Here is a 21,538-nt window from a genome sequence, read left to right on the forward strand (position 1 = left end):
ATCACATCTCGGAACTATATCAAAATCGTTGTGCATAGAGATGTCTTTAAATGTAATGTTTCAGACAAAAGCACACCATTTCTGAATCATCAGTTCTTTACAGTGATTTACTCCTCTTGTTATGACTGATATATGAGATTCTGTGACATGCACACTAAGCTATTTTCCATTAAGCCTCTGTGTTCCTCTTTGGCAGCAGTGATTCCAGCAGTAGTTCAAGTGATGACTCCCCAGCACGTTCAGTTCAGTCTGCTGCCGTCCCTGCACCTTCAACTCTGCCTTTATCTGCCCTTGACAAGGATGAGCCTCGAAAAAGCTTTGGTGTCAAGGTCCAGAATCTTCCTGTGCGTTCTACAGGTGAGGATTTGACCCCTTTCTGCTGTGCAGTGGTGGGAAAAAGTACCCAAAGGTCATACTTGAGTAAAAGTAAAGATACCTTAATAGAAAATGACTAAAGTACAATTTTAAGTCACCCAGTAAAATACTACTTGTCTAAAAGTATTTGGTTTTAAATATACTTAAGTATCAAAAGTTAATGTAATTGCTAAAATGTATTTAAGTATCAAAAGTAAAAGTATAAATCATTTAAAATTCCTTATATTAAGCAAACCAGATGGCATCATTTTGTTTTAAAAATGTACGGATAGCCAGGGGCACACTCCAACACTCAGACATAATTTAGTGAGTCCGCCAGATCAGAGGCATGTTCTCTTGTTAAGTGTGTGAATTGGACCATTTTCCTGTTCTGCTAAGCATTCAAAATGTACCAAATACTTTTGCGTGTCAGGAAAAATGTATGGAGTAAAACTACATTATTTTCTTTAGGAATGTAGTGAAGTAAAAGTTGTCAAAAATATAAATAGTTAAGTACAGATACCCCAAAAAATGACTTAAGGTAGTTTGCACCACTGCTGCTGTGTATATACCATACATTATCTGCTCCACGCTACATGTGGGCAGTACACTGTTAAGGGTTTGGTAATAATAGTCTGCTAAATGGCTTATTATTATTATATAATTTGTTGAGTTAATGACATTGTTGAGGCTTTTTGTACTGCAGATAAGAATTAGTCACCTATGTATGCACCTGAAGGTATTTAGTCAAAAACATTTATTATAATCTTTGTTCCCTCTGCTTTCAGATACAAGTCTGAAGGATGGCCTGTTCCATGAGTTCAAGAAGTATGGGAAGGTGACGTCTGTGCAAATCCATGGATCTTTAGAGGAGCGCTATGGACTAGTGTTCTTTCGCCAGCAGGAGGACCAGGAGAAGGCCCTGGGTGCATCAAAGGGGAAGCTGTTTTTTGGCATGCAAATTGAGGTCATTGCCTGGAACGGCCCTGGTGCGTCCACAACTGGTATATAAAGGGGCTTGAGTTTTTCCTAACCACGTAACCTGACCAGGAAAATCTATGGGCTCTGTTTAGATTATATAAAACCTTTTTAAAAATGATTTATACAGGTTCATGAAAACATGCATTTCTCTTTTCAGAGACTGAAAGCGAGAATGAGTTCCGGCCTCTGGATGAGAGGATAGACGAATTTCACCCCAAAGCCACACGGACTCTGTTTATTGGCAACCTGGAAAAGACCACCAGCTACCATGATCTGCTCAATATCTTTCAGCGCTTTGGGGAGATAGTGGTAAGTGAAATACATTCTGAATCTGGATGTTGCAAAGGAGATTTTGTGAGGAACAAATGTCCTAATTAAACACTGCCTCTCTTAATTCAGTGTTGCCTTTCTTCCCATTCACATAGGATATTGACATCAAGAAAGTTAATGGTGCCCCTCAGTATGCCTTTCTACAGTACTGTGACATTGCCAGTGTCTGTAAGGCCATAAAGAAGATGGATGGAGAGTACCTCGGCAACAATAGGCTAAAGGTGAGAAGAGCATTATAACTCGAATTTCGCGAAACACATCTTTTGAATATACAACTGAGATTTTTTTGTTGTTGATGGTTGTGACTGGAGTGATGTCAACAGGATAATATTGTTGACATGTTAAATCGCCCTCTTTCTACAGCTTGGATTTGGAAAAAGTATGCCCACAACTTGTGTTTGGTTGGATGGTTTAGCCTCCAACATCACAGAGCAGTATCTCACTCGTCATTTCTGCCGTTATGGACATGTTGTCAAGGTAAGCCTGCTCCTTATTCCTGTTTTAAGCTTTTCTCTTATGACATATCCCCATGTCATTATTTATTTATTTATATATATATATTCTACCAGTCAAACGTTTGGACACACCTACTCATTGAAGGGCTTTTCTTTGTTTTTACTATTTTCTACATTATAGAATAATAGTGAAGACCTCAACTATGAAATAACACATATGGAGTCATGTAGTAACCAAAAAAATATATTTGAGATTCTTCAAATAGCCACCCTTTGCTTGATGACAGATTGCATACTCTTGGCATTCTCTCAACCAGCTTCACCTGGAATGCTTTTCCAACAGTCTTGAAGGAGTTCCCACATATGCTGAGCACTTGTTGGCTGCTTTTCCTTCACTCTGCCGTCCGACTCATCCCAAACCATCTCAATTGGGTTGAGGTCGGGTGATTGTGGAGGCCAGGTCATCTGATGCAGCACTCCATCACTCTCCTTCTTGGTCAAATTGCCCTGGAGGTGTGTTGGGTCATTGTCCTGTTGAAAAACAAATGATAGTCCTACTAAGCGCAAACCAGATGGGATGGTGTATCGCTGCAGAATGCTGTGGTAGCCATGCTGGTTAAGTGTGCCTTGAATTCTAAATAATTAACTGACAGTGTCATCAACAAATCACCCCCACACCATCACACCACCTCCATGCTTCACGGTGGGAACCACACATGCGGAGATCATCCGTTCACCTACTCTGCGGTTGGAACCACGGCGGTTGGAACCAAAAATCATCAATTTGGACTCATCAGACCAAAGGACAGATTTCCACCGGTCTAATGTCCATTGCTTGTGTTTCTTGGCCCAAGCAAGTCTCTTCTTCTTATTGGTGTCCTTTAGTAGTGGTTTCTTTGCAGAAATTCGACCATGAAGGCCTGATTCACGCAGTGTCCTCTGAACAGTTGATGTTGAGATGTGTCTGTTACTTGAACTCTATGAAGCATTTATTTAGTCTGCAATTTCTGAGGCTGGTAATGAACTTATCCTCTGCAGCAGAGGTAACTCTGGGTCTTCCTTTCCTGTGGTGGTCCTCATGAGAAGCAGTTTCATCATAGCGCTTGATGGTTTTTGCGACTGCACTTGAAGAACCTTTCAAAGTTCTTGAAATTTTCCGGATTGACTGACCTTCATGTCTTAAAGTAATGATGGACTGTCGTTTCTCTTTGCTTATATGAGCTGTTCTTGCCATAATATGGACTTGGTCTTTTACCGAATAGGGATATCTTCTGTATACCACCCCTACCTTGTCACAACACAACTGATTGGCTCAAACGCATTAAGAAGGAAAGAAATTCCACAAATTAACTTTTAACAAGGCACACCTGTTAATTGAAATGCATTCCAGGTGACAACTTCAGGAAGCTGATTGAGAGAATGCCAAGAGTGTGCAAAGCTGTCATGAAGGCAAAGGATGGCTACTTTGAAGAATCTCAAATGTAAAATATATTTTGATTTGTTTAACACTTTTTTGGTTATTACATGATTCCATATGTGTTATTTCATAGTGTTGATGTCTTCACTATTATTCTACAATGTAGAAAATGGTACAAATAAAGAAAAACCCTGGAATGAGTAGGCCTGTCCAAACTTTTGACTGGTACTGTACATACATACATACATACTTACAGTGCATTCGGAAAGTATTCAGTCCACTTTACTTTTTCAACATTTTGTTACGCTACAGCCTTATTCTAAAATGGATGAAATAAAACATTTTCCTCATCAATCTACACACAATACCCCATAATGACTAAGTGAAAACAGGTTTTTAGACGTTTTTACATAAGTATTCAGACCCTTTGCTATGAGACTCGAAATTGAGCTCAGGTGCATCCTGTTTCGATTGATCCTCCTTGAGATGTTTCTACAATTTGGAGTCCACCTGTGGTAAATTCAATTGATTGGACATGATTTGGAAAGGCACACACCTGTCTATATAAGGTCCCACAGTTGACAGTGCATATCAGAGCAAAAACCAAGCTATGAGGTTGAAGGTCCCAAGAACACAGTGGCCTCAATCATTCTTAAATGGAAGAAGTTTGGAGCCACCAAGACTCTTCCTAGAGCTGGCCACCCGTCCAAACTGAGCAATCGGGGGAGAAGGGACTTGGTCAGGGAGGTGACCAAGAACCCGATGGTCCCTCTGACAGAGCTCCAGAGTTCCTCTGCAGAGATGGGAGAACCTTCCAGAAGGACAACCATCTCTGCAGCACTCCACCAATCAGGCCTTTATGGTAGAGTAGCCAGACGGAAGCCACTCCACAGTAAAAGACACATGGCAGCCCGCTTGGAGTTTGCCAAAAGGCACCTGAAGACTCTCAGACCATGGGAAACAATATTCTTTGGTCTGATGAAACCAAGATTGAGCTCTTTGGCCTGAATGCCAAGCGTCATGAAAAATGTATGCACTCACTAACTGTAAGTCACTCTGGATAAGAGCGTCTGCTAAATGACTAAAATGTAAAAATGTCAAATGTCATTTCTGGAGGAAACCTGGCACCATCCCTACGGTGAAGCATGGTGGTGGCAGCATCATTTTGTGGGGATGTTTTTCAGCGGCAGGGACTGGGAGTCTAGTCCGGATCGAGGCAAAGATGAACAGAGCAAAGTACAGAGATATCCTTGATGAAAACCTGCTCCAGATCGCTCAGGTCCTCTGGGGTGAAGGTTCACCTTCCAACAGGACAACGACCCTAAGCACACAGCCAAGACTACGCAGGAGTGGCTTCGTGACAAGTCTCTGAATGTCCTTGAGTGGCCCAGCCATTGCCCGGACTTGAACCTGATCGAACATCTCTGGAGAGACTTGAAAATAGCTGTGCAGCGATGCTCCCCATCCAACCTGACAGAGCTTGATAGGATATGCAGCGAAGAATGGGAGAAACTCTCCAAATACAGGTGTGCCAAGCTTGTAGCATCATACCCAAAAAGACTCGAGGCTGTAATTCCTGCCAAAGGTGCTTCAACAAAGTACTGAGTAAAGGGTCTGAATACTTATGTAAATGTAATATTTCCGTTTTTTACTTTTAATAAATTAGCAAACATTTCTAAAAATATGTTTTTGCTTTGTCATTATGGGGTATTGTGTGTAGATTGATGGAAAAAAAACAATTTAATACATTTAAGAATAAGGCTGTAAAGTAACAAAATGTGGAAAAAGTCAAGGGGTCTGAATACTTTCTGAATGCACTGTATCTAAGGAAGATGGTTTTACTAAATGTTTTTCATACTTCTCTCCCCTCCCACCACAGGTTGTATTTGACAGACCAAAAGGAATGGCCCTCGTCCTGTATAATAACATAGAATATGCGCAGGCGGCTGTCAAGGAGACAAAGGGTTGGAAGATTGGTGGCAACAAAATTAAGGTAAGCAAGAAAATGTCTTATGAAATAGAATCCCTGTTGGTTGGGGAAATAGGCCAGGTGATTGAAGACCATAGTCCAAACCATGATATTTGTCTCTGTTTTATCAACTTCCATGTGGTTTTGTTTGCAGGTGGACTTTGCCAATCAGGAAAGTCAGATGGCTTTCTATCACTCAATGCAGGCATCTGGGCAGGACATTCGCGACTTCTATGAAATCCTATCTGAGCGAAGGTTTGTATCATTTTTACTAGATTCATTTTGTTTTTTATTTTGTTTCATTTAACCAGGTAAGCCAGTTGAGAACAAGTTCTCATTTACAACTGCGACCTGGCCAAGATAAAGCAAAGCAGTCCGATAAAAACAACAACACAGAGTTACATATGGGGTAAAACAAAACATAAAGTCAAAAATACAACAGAAAATATATATACAGTGTGTGCAAATGTAGCAAGTTATGGAGGTAAGGCAATAAATAGGCTATAGTGCAAAATAATTACAATTAGTATTAACACTGGAATGATAGATGTGCAAGAGATGATAGAGATACTGGGGTGCAAATGAGCAAAATAAATAACAATATGGGGATGAGGTAGTTGGGTGGACTAATTACAGATGGGCTGTGTACAGGTGCAGTGATCGGTAAGCTGCTCTGACAACTGATGCTTAAAGTTAGTGAGGGAGATAAGTGTCTCCAGCTTCAGAGATTTTTGCAATTCGTTCCAGTCATTGGCAGCAGAGAACTGGAAGGAATGGCGGCCAAAGGAGGTGTTGGCTTTGGGGATGACCAGTGAGATATACCTGCTGGAGCGCATACTACGGGTGGGTGTTGCTATGGTGACCAATGAGCTAAGATAAGGTGGGGATTTGCCTAGCAGTGATTTATAGATGGCCTGGAGCCAGTGGGTTTGGCGACGAATATGTAGTGAGGACCAGCCAACAAGAGCGTACAGGTCACAGTGGTGGGTAGTATATGGGGCTTTGGTGACAAAACGGATGGCACTGTGATAGACTACATCCAATTTGCTGAGTAGAGTGTTGGAGGCTATTTTGTAAATGACATATTTTGTCACATATCCCCATTTGAAAAATTCCAATGACATTGAATAATATAATTTTGGTTTATTTTTGTGTTTATCAGGGATGAGCGCAGGCCGCAATATGAGTTTACAGCTGAGCGGCCATTATTTGACAATGCTGTGCGAACACCTGGAGGAACCTTCACAGAAGATCCCCGTCGCAAGTTACCTGACAGAGGCCGCGAGTTCTACACAGAATGGGACTCATACCAGGGGGATTTCTATGACCCACGTTACTTTGATGACCCTCGTGAATACAGAGATTACAGAGACCCCTATGAGCAGGACATCCGCAAATACAGTTACTTGCAGAGGGAGCGTGAGAGGGAGCGCTTTGAAACGGACCGCGAACGTGACCATGGGCGGAGGACAATGGAACACAGCCAGAGCCCTTCTCACCCTCATCGCCCTGCCAGTCCTACAGCATCCCACTCCCTCTCTGAGCGTCTACCAAGTGACTCTGATCGGCGCATTTGCTGTAGATCCTCAGAGCGAAGTGCCAGCTGCAGTTCACTCTCACCTCCAAGATTTGACAAGCCTGACAAGGCACGATCCGATCGGTATAATAAGAGTGATAAGCCAGAGAAGGAGAGACTTTTTGAAGCTGAACATGGTATTGGGGGTGAAAAGGAAAAGTGGTCTGGGCGCAAGGAGAAGAGTGAAAAGGAGAAAGGTGAGAAACCGAGGCTAAGAAAGCTTAAATTGCTGTCTCCCAGCATTCCATCGCCTGAGACTGAGCCTAAACTGGAAAGAGAAGTTAGTCCAGATGCAGGCCTTCGAAGCAAAGTCAGCAAGTTTCCTCTTAAGGAAAAAGAAGGCTCGGGCAAAGGACGGCTAGACCTACCACCTTGTGTGGTGCAGCTAACACGTGTGAAGGAGAAGGAAGGCAAATTGCTTGGTCATGCTGTCCTAGAAAAACAAAGACTTAGAGGTGGGAATGGCAGTATTCGGCTTGCATCACCTTCAAGGGATCAGAAGAGTCCTCCCTTCCGCATAGATCCCCAAAAAGGAGATCTAATCAAGCATGGGAAGGTGCCCAAAGACAAAACCCTGGCGAGGCTGGTTGAAGTTGTAGACAAGGATGGTAAAATTAAAGCCAAAAAACATATGAAAGCTGACCCTGGGTTTGATGGTTCTAACTCTGTGGATGTTGACCGTCTAGCTGCACGAAAGAGGCGTTTTGAAGACTCCATGGGGAAGACCGATCAACTGAAGAGGGGCAGTCCAGAAGAGGAAGAGGGCGGTAGACTGGGACTTAGGAAGACACCTGACAGTGCTATGGGAAAGGAGAATGAGGGTGAAAAGAGCCTATTGCGAAAAGTGGTGCATAAGAAGGATTATTGCAAGGCTAAATCTGAGAGACTTGTTACTGTTTGCAGTCCTAAAGATGAACAAGAGTCTGAAATTGTCTCCATGGGAATGGGCCTTGGACTCAGTTTGGAACTTCAGTCACGACTTGGAGAACCAACAGCAGATGCAACAGATCCATTAGACCCACCCTGTCTGAAAATTCAGTTTTGGGGATCAAGTCTCACAAAAATCTCTGATGGGAGTCTTGACCAGGAGGCATTCAAGCAACTGCCGCAACAAGACAATGGCGAGCAGGGTGTAGGACTATACAAAAATAGAGGGGAAACTGAGGAACGGCTTGCATCTGACCTTGACCACTCTCAGAGCTGCAGAAAACAAATGGAACAGAGCCGACAGCTTCGGCTGAAGCTAGAAGAGCCTGACAAATCAGATAAATCAGAAAGCCCACAAGGCAGCGACACAGAGGACTTTGAAAGGTGCAGTCTGGTGCATGAGGTAGGAAAACCACCTCAAGATGTTACAGATGATTCTCCATCTAACAAACGTAAGAAATCCGAGAGTTTTGACTTTGACTTGCTAAGCGGTAAGAGAGAACGCAACTACAGGTCTTCCTGGGAATTAAATGAAGACCTTGACCTGAGTGTCACATCTTTTTCTGGCTCTGGACCCTTTCCCTCAAATGAAGAAGAGTGTGCTTCCCAGTTATCACAATCAGTTACCAATAAAGAGACTAAAGACTCTCCAAAAGAAGAGGACAATGTCTACTCGCATCTAGATTCATTTAAATACAGCTTGGACATGACACCTAATCGTTTCCGTTCCCCTAACACAGAATTTCCTAAGCTTAAAACAAAATTGCTTGGGTGTGACGAGCAGTTACTCCAACGGTGGGAGAGCAGAATCAAATCTGACTGCCTCAGAATGGACATGACCTTTCCCAGTAGCATTGTGAAACGTGAAAACATTTGCAAACGTCTTGTGCGTCAACTAGAGCCTGGAGAAGTACCGTCAGATTCCGATGATGATGGTGAGAACAAAAACCACTCCCCTAAGCCCAACACCTCACTGACCTCTATCCTCAGGGAACGTGAAGAAAGGTTGACAGGCCTCAAGCTCTCATGCTCCCTGGAGAAGAACAAGTTCTATTCTTTTGCATTAGACAAGACTATCACTCCAGACACAAAAGCACTTCTTGAGCGAGCCAAGTCATTGTCCTCCGCAAGGGAGGATAATTGGTCCTTTCTTGACAGAGACTCTCACTTTGCCAGTCTTCGCAGTAGCTCAGACAAAGAAAAGGTAGAGTCTTTACCACGACCTATCCCGTCTTGGTACATGAAGAAGAAGAAGATTCGTACCGACTCTGAAGGTAAACTGGATGACAAAAAGGAGGACCCCAAAGCAGAGGATCAGGAACAGCAGGAGCTGTTTGCATCTCGTTTTCTTCATAGTTCAATCTTTGAGCAAGATTCACGGCGTCTGCAACATCTTGAGCGCGAAGATCCTGAGTTGGGAGTTGACCGACATCCTGCCAAACAGGATGCTGTCGAAGGACAACCTGGGCCATGGAGAGGGGACCTTCAAGAACCCATAGTGCTTTTTCATAGCCGCTTTCTAGAGCTTCAACAACAGAAGGAGACCTCAAGGGACCACTTTCCACAAGTAATTGAAAGTTTTGATGTAGTTGATGTGAGTGAACAAGAAGAGTCTCCCAAGGTTTCAGAGTTCATGCAGAAGGCTGATATTAAATCAGTCAGCCCTTCTCTCATCCTGCCAATTTCACAGTTTCTTCCTTCACCCAGAGATATGTCTCCACAGCAGGAGAAAGAGGCTGTTTTAACTAATTCATCCTCTGAACAGACTGTTTCACTGCTTGAAGAGGAAAAAGTAGAACATCATCTTGAAGTGTCCCCACCCCAATCTCCTCCACTAGTAGAGATCCAACCCCCTGCCTCGATTTTAATCATAACCTTATCACCTTCCCTTTCAGATGCTGAGGTTAAAGTTGAACCTAAAGAGGTATTATGTGAACCCAAAGTTACAACCGAAGGCGATCTTACAGTGGATCGTGCATCTTTCCTTGATAATAAGCCTCCCACTCCTGGGGCCTCATTAAGTAGTTTTGAGGCAAAGGCTGCTGAATTCAGCTGCTCTACTTCCCCCAAGATTGAAGATAATATGGAAATGGTAAAGATAGAGACCCAACCAGAGAAACCAGATTCTAAGGACTTTGACAAACCTCAGAAATCTGACGCTTCCCAAGAGGTTCACATGCCAGTCTCAGAGGCTGGAATCAAACCAGCAAAGCCAATTCGCAAACAACCCAAGAGTAAAAGAGCTAAGCCAAATGTGTCAGTAACACAAATCTTGGAGCCCCCCGAAATCATTGTCTCTGAGAAACCAGTAACTCGAAAGAGTGAGCGAATTGACAGAGAGAAGCTGAAAAGGTCTTCATCTCCACGAGGAGAAGTATTAAAGGCATCATCAGAACCTAAAACCACAGCCAAGTCACCAGTTAATGTCCCTGACTCTGAGAATGAATCAAGCCTAATCCACGGAAGGACCAGACGCCGAAATGTGCGGTCGGTTTATGCCACACCATCTGAAGGGGAGGCCCAGCCACCATGTAAAGAGGTGGTGGAGTCCTCCCGCTCCACACGGAAGTGTGGTGTTGACAAGGAGCTAGTGCAGCAGCTGCAGCAGGAGGCATTGAACACATCTACCAACACAAGGCGAGGTCGCCCACCCAAGTCACGCAGGCGAGGGGAAGATGTGTCACCAGTGAAAGGGGACTCGCAGAAAACATCAGAGGAAGACATTGACATGAAAGAGCCTGCGAACACTGGACAGGGTTCCAGAATGTCTGAGGGGTGGCGTTCACCCCGTATGCAGAAAGTGCAGACAGCTCAAGTGTCTTCACTTACTGGGGCCTCAATTGGCAGGAAAGCAAGTAGAGTAGATAAACAATCCGAGAGTGCTACATCATCAGGAGAGAAGTCAGTTGATAGGACAACTACTGAAGAGCTTGAGCCCAAAATAAAAGATGTGGCAGAAGAGGCAGGGAAATTATTAGAGGCAGCAAAGCAATGCTTGCCAACACAGAAAGACGAAAAAGACCAAGCGCTAACTGATCAAATTGAGAAAAATAATTCTGAAGGGGACATTGAGAGGACAGAATCTACCCATGTGGAGAAAAGACAACAATCTGAAAAGAGTGGGAAAGTAAAAGCACCAAGGTTGACACAAAATGCCAAATTGGTGACAGAGAATAAATCGCATGGCTTGAGAAACCTTGAGATTCGTGTAAGCGTAGATGATGTGAAAGGCTTGCTTTGCACTGAGGAGGATGAGGCTGAATCTTTTGAGACCACTGCTAAAAAGGCCAAACCAAGAGTACCAGATAAAGAAGAAACAAGTACTCCGTGTTATCTGAAAGAAGCAGCAGAGTTCAGCCCAGAGGAAAAGGAAGAAGTTCTATTAGACCCTGAACAACCGGAAGACCCAGCAGCCGCTATTTTAGCACGTCAGATGGAACTGGAACGGGCAGTGGAGAATATTGCCAAACTTACAGTTGTGCAACCTCTTCAACCCTATAAGGAACCACCTGCAGAGCCACCTACCCTGCTGCCCACTGTCACTGTAGAACCAGAGAATGAAATAGAGGGGGAGAAGTCAGCTATTCCTGCCAGTGAAACCGAACTTGCTGCTGCTATTGATTCCATTACTGCTGAAGACATATCTGCTGATACAGATGGGTTCACAGCTCCTTCTACTTATACTGCACTTGTTCCTACCCCAGAGCCACTGGTCTCACCCTCTGCCAATGATGTATTGGAACCAGAAACACACATGACTATCAGCAACATTATTGACCCAGAGATGGGAGTTCTGATTCCCAGTGCCAAGCTCCTGACGACAGATGCTAAAGCCTCTGAATCAATAGTCTCTGGGGCCTCTGCCGAAGATGAGTCCCTTCCACCAGAAACACACACAAAAAAAGGGAAAGCAGTCAGACCTAAGACTCCAAAGAGGTCCAGGGGACGAAAGGCTGTCAACCGGAAGGGAGAGACTGCTGAAGAGGTATCAGAAGCTGAGACCTCCCCTTTCAAGCTACCAGAGTCCATTCCTGAAAAAATTGAAATCATCAACTCTAAGGCAGCTACTGCTACAGCTGCAGCAACAGCCGCTGTTGTCACTGCAGCTGCTACCTGCAAATGTGATATCACATGCACCATGACTGAGGAAACTCCCAAGGAGGCAGAACAACCTGCTGTGGAACAACCTGTACCTGAAGAATCTGCTTTTCACTCTGGCACCAAGAGATTTCCACATTTCAAAAAGTTGCAACTATCAGCAGTAGCCCCTGGTCTCTCTCCATCCCCTGCCCTCACACCTTCTCCAACCCAATTGAATGTCCCTCCACCCCGCCCAGGCAAGATGCCTGTTTCACCAGACTGGCTTCACAGATCTGAAGAAAGTATAATCCATGCTACTCTTGCAACTCAAGTTACTGTAGTCACTCCCTCTGCACCAGCAGTAACTGCACTTGGGAGCCAGTCAGTAAATCCACTTATGCCTCCTGATACTAAGGCATCGGATATTGACCCTAGCGCCAGCACTCTCAGAAAGATCCTCATGGATCCCAAATATGTGTCAGCATCAAACAGCAATGCCATTCCTACTACAGTGCTAACCACAATGCTGGCAGACCCTCGCATGTCAGAGAATGAAAACTCATCTGACACGATGGCTGCTAGGCACACGCATCCTGAAGACAGACCCTTGCCTTTCACTCTTCAAAAACCATCCCCGCTTACTGAGACCCAGCAGAACTTTGGAGAGAAGATGGTGCATTCAGTCATTTCTTCCCCTACTACCTCTGTCATCAGCCGGATTCCAATGCCCTTTGACACTGAAGAAGCACCTCGAATCTCCCTAAGTAACCGTAATGCTGGCCTATCTCTGCCCAAACAGAAATCCAGATCAAGTATGAACGAGAACAACTGTTACCATGGAGTGGATGTGGCAGAGGATGTAAACCACAGAGGACAGTCTGTAGTTGAGAGCACACCCTACAACACAGGCTCCAGTCCTGGCCTCAGGGTAAATACATCAGAAGGTGTGGTAGTACTGAGTTACTCAGGGCAAAAAACAGAGGGACCTCAACGGATCAATGCCAAAATTAGCCAGATCCCACCAGCCAGCGCAGTCGACATAGAGTTCCAGCAGTCTGTGTCTAAATCTCAGATTAAGCAAGAACCATTTGCCCCATCCCAGCCTTACACCCCCAAGGGACCCCTGACACCTACAGGGTACGGACACCCTGGGGTACTCTTAACTGGCCAGTCATACAATTCTCAGCCTGTCATCTCCACCATTAAGCAGGAGAGTCCTGCTTCTGAAAAGTCAGAGTCATCATATCACACTGGACACCAGGGTAGCGCAGTAAAGATGTTTCAAAAACCGGTCACTAGTCCTCAAGTACTGATGTACAACCAGGCTGTGATGCAGCAGCACGCAAAGAAAGGGCCTGGAGCAGAATCCAAACCAATGATGGCGGATATGGCAAAGGCACACCAGACATCCAACCTCAGCCCAATCATGAATTCACATCACCCATCTTTGACTGGTACCCCATCTGATCGGTCAGTACCACACCTCAAGCAAGAGCCCCATTCCCCTCGAACAACGGGCCACTCACCTTCACCCTTTGCCAAAGTTTGCTCTCCCAGCAACTCAATGTCCCCCCATGCCAGCTCTAGGATTTTGCATCCTGGCATGCCTGAGATGTCTCCATATGTCTCCAGTATGCACCACCCCCATCCAGAGCAGTCTGTTATAATGACCCCGGTGTCACACAGCGTCACTCAGTCAGTGTCTATAGGTCACCTCTCGCACAGCGATGTCAGGATGAACACCCCACAGCTCTCTGGAATGAATTATGGAAGACGGGTGGATTCCCTGCCGTCTCCCCACACTGGACCTCCTCAGCGCTCCAACACGCTAGCCGTGATCAGAGACATGGTGCTGCAGTCACACGTGGGCCCCACTCGGGGAACCTCTGACAGCTGCGCCGAAGAGAACATGAGGCACTACCAGCAGGGGCTGTGCAGACCCTCTGCATCCCAGCTCCAGTCAGATGTGATGATGATGCAGGCAGAGCAGCACAGAGGGCTGCATCACGCAGGCCTACGTCTGGACCAGTACAGCATGGCCTCACGAGACATCAGAGACATGCGCGACATACGGGACATGCGCATCCTGATGCACCATCAGCTAGGAGAGCACACCATCGCAGAGGGACGTCAGTCACGAACTCCTGAGGCAGGAGCAACCTCAATCACCAACCTCTCTGCTGCCTCCAAGAGTCCAAAAGGCATGGCGCAGATGCGAAAGGAGATTCCCAAAACATTGGAGGCAAAGCCTCACCCACCTCATACTGAGAGCAGCAGGACCATTGGGGTCCATCCATCCATTCCTGTTATGGTGTCTCCTCATCATCATCCTCAAGGGGTTCAGCTGATTCATCCAGGTGGCGCCGGCTCCTTCCCAGTGTACCGGGATATGCAGGGCTTCCACTCCCAGTTTTCCAGTCACTCTTCAATGGGATTGAACCTGGCTCCCTGCGGCATCACACCTTCCCAGGTCAGAGAACTATGCATTCATGTTTACATTTAGTTAATTAGTTTATCAGCTGTTTAGTGTTTTTCCAGTGTTTTCAGTTAGGATTTACTTTGACTGTTATTTTACAGTGTTTCTCTCCTACATGACTTCTATGCAGGCAGCACTGAAGTCTTATACGGTACCTATGTTTCTACACTTTTGCTTATGTGCTACATCTCTTTTTTTGGGGGGGGGTTCCTCAGGATTGTGATCTCGGCCACAGGGGCAAGCTATCTCAGTCACTATCACTTGGTAGAGGAAGTGAAACCAAATCGGACAACTCCCACCTCTGTCACACAGCCTCCATCGACTTATCTCACATGCCCCGGATGCAGAGGGACACCATTTCACCCTCTTATACGTCTCCCATGGCTCTCTCCCACAAGCAAGAGCTAGCTCTGCAGAACGGCCCACCAGTCTTCATGCCGAGCCCTCCAGTAGCACCCCTCTCAAGTTCCTCACAGTTGCACCCTGAGGGTAAACTGGGGCACTCAGGATACCGGCCCGTCGATATGGTGCAGCTTTTAACGGTAAGGAGGCTGATCATGGGAATTAAAACAATACTGAAGACTTTCAGTCATCATTTGTAAGGATAGATTAGAATTAGAAATCAGTTTAGATAATATTGCTTATACTTAAAATGTCATCTATTTCACTGACCTGTCTTTTCTCCACTTTTGTTTGTGCAGAAATACCCCATAGTATGGCAAGGCCTGCTGGCACTGAAGAATGACTCGGCTGCCGTGCAGCTCCACTTTGTCTCTGGTAACAACGTTCTGGCCCACCGTTCACTGCCGCCCCTGGAGGGAGGGGCCCCGCTCCGCATCGCACAGAGGATGAGGTTGGAAGCGTCCCAGCTCGAGGGCGTGGCTCGCAGGATGATGGTGAGTTGCTAGTTGTTCACCATTTAAATAATGCATTTTATCACGATTCTTGCAAAATGTTTTCAAACTAGGACACTCTTTGGTAATGTTTTCTTTGCAGGCAACTAGTTCTCATTACAACTGTGAATGTAAACATGCTTAATATTTCAGGAAAATTTCAGATGAAAGCACAACCAATTTGATTGTTGTTGTTTACAGGTGGAGAGTGACTACTGCCTCCTGCTAGCTCTGCCATGTGGACGGGATCAGGAGGACGTTCTCAGTCAGACCCTTCTCCTGAAAGGAGGCTTCATCACCTACCTACAGCAAAAACAGGCAGCTGGGATCATCAATGTCCCCAACCCCGGCTCCAATCAGGTATGTGGTGCATTCTGACTGTTAAGCCATATCAGCATCCATTTCAAATGGACTTGTAATGGCCCTTCTGTATTCAAGTAAACATTAGGTGGAGATGGGAGTATGGTACTTATCTGATTTCAAACAATGAGGGTGGAAACACAACTGACACTTGTCTTGTCTCTTCCTTCCCCAGCCAGCATACGTGGTGCAGATTTTCCCGCCGTGTGAGTTCTCTGAGAGCCACCTGTCGCGGCTCGCCCCCGACCTTCTCAACAGTATCTCCAGCATCTCCCCTCACATCATGATTGTCATTGCCTCCGTGTAATACCTCCAATAAAAAAACTCAATTCTCTAGAACCCAACAGAATCAAGCCAACACCAGCCTTTTTGGACTTTCATCCAGGTTAGAAAACTGGAAATGCCTCAGTTTGGATGGGTTTGACCTTTTTTGTTTTTAAAACATGCACTCACTCTTACTTCTCTTCTCTTCACCAAGTCCTTAAGTCATCCTTCCACCTCTGATTCCACAACTCTCTGCCTTTACGGAGAGCGTACGGAAGGGTGGATTGGGAGTTTTCATGATCAATTCTATGATCATCCATTTCACTTTTGCCATCTTTGGAGGTAAACCTGATTGAAAGCATTCGAGGGGACGAAGGAACGAAAAGAAAAAGACGGCTAAGGGATGTTTTTACTGTCATTGAAATAATGATTGTGATTATTATTTTATTTTCTTGGAATTTTCTTAGTAAACAGATCCGATCAGTCATTGCACTATGTTGAGAAAACAAAATAAAAAAGGAAATAAAAAAAACATGAACTTTGTACAGATTTGGGAATAAAATGATACTTATTATAATAGACATGCTCCAGTGACCAGCTTTGCTTGTGCAAGAGAAAAATTGAAAAAAAGTATGTCTGCTTCATCAATCTTCTGTACTGCTTTTACTCTTCTACCATCCGCCAACTTGATTTCCTTCTACTTCATTTCCAGAGTCAACTCTATCCTCGGAGGGTACTATTTGAGTTGTACAGTTTGCACTTAATGCCTCAACAGGCTAATATATATATATATATATAATTTGTTTATTTTTGTTTGTCTCCTTTTCAAGTCAAGGTGTTGTAGACAATTGCAAAACTGTAAATATTATAAATATTTAAAGATTAAGATGTAAGGAGGCCAAGTGGATTATATGACAGCTCATCACTATCAATCTTTTGGGGGTGGTGAGGGCTGGCAACTGGCAAGGACCCCTACAAAACTCCTAGGAGTGACATTTACAAACTTTTGTTATTAGAATTGATTCTGTGCCAGAATCTCTTTTTCAAAGACCCCCCCCCCCCCCCCCCCCCCCCCCCCCACCCCACACACACACACACAAAATGTATCTAAATAATCAGAACCTATTTTCATACTTGACTTTGTATTTGTCACTCATATTTACTGTAACAGCCTCCTTTTGGACTTTTTTTTTAAATATTTTTTCTTCATCAGACCAGCCTGTTACAGCATACATACTACTACTCCATTGTGAAATCCTGTCCTCATTTCCATGGAGTGCCATAAACCGTTCTATTTGATGTTGGTGAACATAGTCCTTCTGTCTCTCTCCCTGTGTCCTCCAAAGTTATATTTGATGTTGAATTGTGGTTACTGTTTAGCAAACCGGTGAGCATAGTCCTTCTGTCTCTCTCCTTGTGTCCTCCTCTGCCCCCTACTGTTCCTCTGAAAATACTCCTGGATACCAATATGTGTTCCCAAAGTCAAAAAGTAAATTACTCAATGACAGCTGTAGCATGCTTAACTTGAATAAGTAAAGGGTAAATCCAATCCGTAAGGCAACGAATGTGACTTGAACTTTAAACAATGCTGGGAATGGATGTGTAAACTCTCGCTCTCTTTCCTTTCCCTGAACTAGTGTCTCCCTCAACCAATTCTGTAAATACTCATGTTCTTAATATGTGCTCTTGTGTACTTTCCCTTATTACTGTCTCCGTTCAGGGTCCTCATATTTTGTTTTGTGTGACAAAACAAAGCAGTCCGAAAGAGACAAAGCTTGTTGTGAACCGATGCAGAAAGTAAACCATGATTCTCAGTTTTTGTGGTGTAAATATTTCTATAACTGCAGGCTGAATACTCTCATGGTGATGTTGAAGGCACTTATAATTTTTGTATACAAATGACAAGAAAATACCCCAAAAACAAAATGATTTATTGTAAACTGTCTTTTGATCAATCTTATTTCATAATTTTGAGTGTATTTTGTTGTTTCTCTATGAGGACATTTTAAACTGTAAAATAAATGGTTGTTTAAAATCTACAGATCATTAAATGATCCGTCACTTGATTTGTGTTTGCTTGATTATGTCCGTTGTCTTGGTATGCCTTGTACCAATGCAGAACATTGTTTTCAGGTTACTACTTGTTGTGAAATATGTTGCAGTTCACCTTGAAGTCACAAGATGTCAGCATAGGCAAATACCCACTGGGCAAATACCCACTGGGCACAGACGTTAGCCAAATGGAAATCAAAACTAGACGTTGAACTGAGTTATCAACTAACGTGAATTAAACATGAAATCAACAAATTTCACCCTGTCATTGGATTTAGGTTAAAAAGAATTGAGTGAAAAGACCCTTACGTTGATGACTTTTTGCAAATCCAATCAGTTTTCCAACTTGATTCAACGTCAATACATCGATTATTTTGTTGTTGAAATGACGTGGAAACAACATTGTTTTTTTGCCCAGTGTTTTTTTTTGTACTTCTGTAGCCTAAAGCTTACCATGCCTATTTTATGTTTTGAGTCATATAACTGCACTATTAGTTGACAATCCTAGTTTATGTGGACAAATGGCTCTCATGAGTTTTGGAAGAACTACCACTACTTCATACACATGGCAACCGCATTGAAAAATCCACAGTACAGCTGTGTCCTTGCATAGGAGAGAGAGTGAAGAGAAGTTGATTTCCGCAACAATGGCCTTGCATTGTTAGTCTTCCAAAAGGAAGTCAGACATTTATCTGATAATCTGTGCCCATATTTTGCATTTCTGTGAAGCAGTCTGAAGATAAGTGACTATGGAGAAGTATGTCTAAAACTGGGATCGGCAGAAGGGAAGGGCAGTTAAAGTTGCACTTTTGTACTTATCCTTCCCGAGGCTATAGGGCTCTATAGTTTGAAGAATTATAAGACTCATGCCTGAACATTAGGGTTTCCTGTTGCTCCTGTCACATTCAAAAGCACACTGAAGAATCCTCAGAGGGATGCCGATTGGGAGTTATTGGTGAGGAATTCCTTATGGGAATGTTCGGCGGTCAGGCCAGTGTGGACTCTCATCACATTTGGAGGTACTGAAAAGGGTGAAATTAATGTCCTCAAAGGGGGACTGCCTGCAGCAAAGAGACTCCCAAGTTCCCCAACTGTACATCATGGTTTTACAACCCTCAATTTCAGCCATCAAGGGATGTTCTAGATTTCCAAAATGGTGGCTTCTTCCTGAAATGTAAACTGTGGTTTATGCTTATTTAAACACTCATCCCCCATGCTTAATGCAATAATATATAATATTTTATAACATGATTTAATATCAGAGAGAAAAGGGAGCTACAAAGAGATGTAGAAGGGCTGAGGTTGTGAAAATAAAGGTTCTCAAACTACAACGAGGCCACTGGATATCTGAGGGAGGGAAAGAGGATCATGCCTCAGCTCTCTTTCTCTTTTCATTACAGGAGGAAGAAGGGAGTGTGACCACGAAAAAGAGGTGAAGCGCAAGCGATTTATAGTGCCTCGACAGGCTAAGACAAGGAATGTTAATTGACGCCCAGCATGAGAAGAAGCAGAGATGGTGGTACACAGTGTGAGGAGAGAACACAGAGAGCAAAGGGGAAACTCAAGATGCTGCTCCTCTCTTCACTTTGTCCCCCCTCCTAGCCTGCCCTCTGAAATTACAGACCTAGCCTATGACAAAGGAGATGTAGAAGCAGCAGCAGCAAGAGTACGAAGGAAAAAAGTGATGCGTCCTTCATGCTTGCTCAACCACCTCCATCTTTCTGTCATTTTAGTCTGTCTTTTGAATTCTTAGCCCGCAACATTACATTCCAAAGGCCAAATTGAGCTAGTAAAAGAAAATGCAAAGAACTTTGAAAATACTGGTTTGGGCTTTTTCTGACATTGATAAGTGCTTGTTTTCTTGTTTTGGGTTTTAGGCTTTTTGTTCTGATGTTCCATGCAGATGTTGCTCTGAATGTATTATCCACAGACACATTTCAACACATGATAAACACAACTAGATGGGAAGCATTACAGTTATGGAATGCATTTTTTAAATGCTTTCCTCTGGGTCTGTAAGAGATACCCTAAAGTTACATTATTTAGGGGTAAAGTCAATTAATCTATGTCAATGTGAAGCATCCACCTGGGTGATGACCGAATGCTCACCTTACCTAATCAGGTTCCGCCATGTATGTTAGGCGTGAACAGAAAATAATGGGATCAGTGGTTCTACAGCATTGCTTCTTAACAAACTGTGATAATGTGGATCTGAATGCAACAGCAAATAATCATAAAGACCTCTGGAAGACTCTTACATGTTCTGTTTATAGAGTTGTCACATTGACATTTGAATTGTCTGAACAATAACATTTGCTGAACCTAGAGTGGGGGCAGCAGTTGTGCCCTGGAGACATTATTTTTTTAAACCATTTAGCAGACGCTCTTATCCAGAGTGACTTACAATTAGTGAGTGCATACATTTTTCATACTGGCCCCCCGTGGGAAACGAACCCATAACCCTTGCGTTGCAAGCGCCATGCACTACCAACTGAGCTACAGGAGGGCCAATATGGAGCTGAGTTGGAAGAGAATTGTGACTCCAAATGATGAATCGGAGGATGTTCACTGTTCAGTAAGCTCTTCATTTGGGGGATTAGACCAAAGCAGCCTGCGTTTTACATGTCTGGTTTGTGGATACTCTAGGATGGGAGATTTTAGCGGCATGTCTCGCCCCTCCCTGAACTATGTGTGGGAGGACTTGATAATAGGCTGGTGTGGAGAGTTCCAAGTCCCTGTCAAAAACAGCCTCATTTGGGGGAGCAGCCATATGGAATTGTTTTAAGAAGGTCTTACTAAGGATCATTTTGCTATTTGATTTAGAATTTTAAGAAAATGTATTTTTGGCCTTACTGCTATTAGCCCATACAAATGCATTGAATAACAGATTCACTACATGGAACAACAGATAGTCCCCCCAGATAGTCTACTAAGCTATATGGAATTGTTTTAAGAAAGTCATACCAAGGATCATTTTGCTATTTGATTTTGCACTGTGCCTTTGGAAAGTATTCAGACCCCTTTACTTTTTCCATATTTTGTTACGTTACAGCCTTATTCTAAAATTGATTAAATTGTTTTTTCCCCTCATCAATCTACACACAATACCGCATATTGACAAAGCAAAAACAGGTTTCAGAAATTCTTAAAATTCTAAAAAGAAATGCAAATTTATAAAAAAAAATTAAAAACAGAAATACGTTATTTACATAAGTATTCAGACCCTTTGCTATGAGACTCGAAATTGAGCTCAGGTGCATCCTGTTTCCATTGATCCTTCTCCAACTTGATTGGAGTCCACCTGTGGTAAATTCAATTGATTGGACATGATTTTGAAAGGCACACACCTGTCCATATAAGGTCCCACAGTTGACAGTGCATGTGTCACACCCTGATCTGTTTCA

General features: G+C 43.7%; 1 protein-coding gene across 4 annotated transcripts in view; it reads left to right on the forward strand.

Annotated features, from left to right (window-relative positions):
- Positions 1-18,148, forward strand: part of LOC311150418 (msx2-interacting protein-like) — a 44,580-nt gene extending 26,432 nt beyond the window's left edge. Inside the window, exons 4-15 of one of the 4 annotated variants that reach the window (XM_084187889.1) lie at positions 197-357; positions 1,143-1,358; positions 1,493-1,644; positions 1,761-1,886; positions 2,029-2,142; positions 5,417-5,530; positions 5,661-5,761; positions 6,669-14,559; positions 14,781-15,107; positions 15,267-15,461; positions 15,660-15,818; positions 15,994-18,148. In XM_084187889.1, the coding sequence (XP_084044015.1) occupies positions 197-357; positions 1,143-1,358; positions 1,493-1,644; positions 1,761-1,886; positions 2,029-2,142; positions 5,417-5,530; positions 5,661-5,761; positions 6,669-14,559; positions 14,781-15,107; positions 15,267-15,461; positions 15,660-15,818; positions 15,994-16,125 (9,688 nt within the window). In that variant the 3' untranslated portion in view covers positions 16,126-18,148. The remainder of the gene's footprint in view (positions 1-196; positions 358-1,142; positions 1,359-1,492; positions 1,645-1,760; positions 1,887-2,028; positions 2,143-5,416; positions 5,531-5,660; positions 5,762-6,668; positions 14,560-14,780; positions 15,108-15,266; positions 15,462-15,659; positions 15,819-15,993) is intronic. The other 3 variants (XM_084187891.1, XM_084187890.1, XM_084187892.1) reach the window with 3 other exon arrangements.
- The last annotated feature ends 3,390 nt before the right edge of the window (positions 18,149-21,538 follow it).

The sequence above is a fragment of the Coregonus lavaretus genome (assembly GCF_964263955.1).
Source record: "Coregonus lavaretus genome assembly, chromosome: 22".
Taxonomy (NCBI): Eukaryota; Metazoa; Chordata; class Actinopteri; order Salmoniformes; family Salmonidae; genus Coregonus; species Coregonus lavaretus.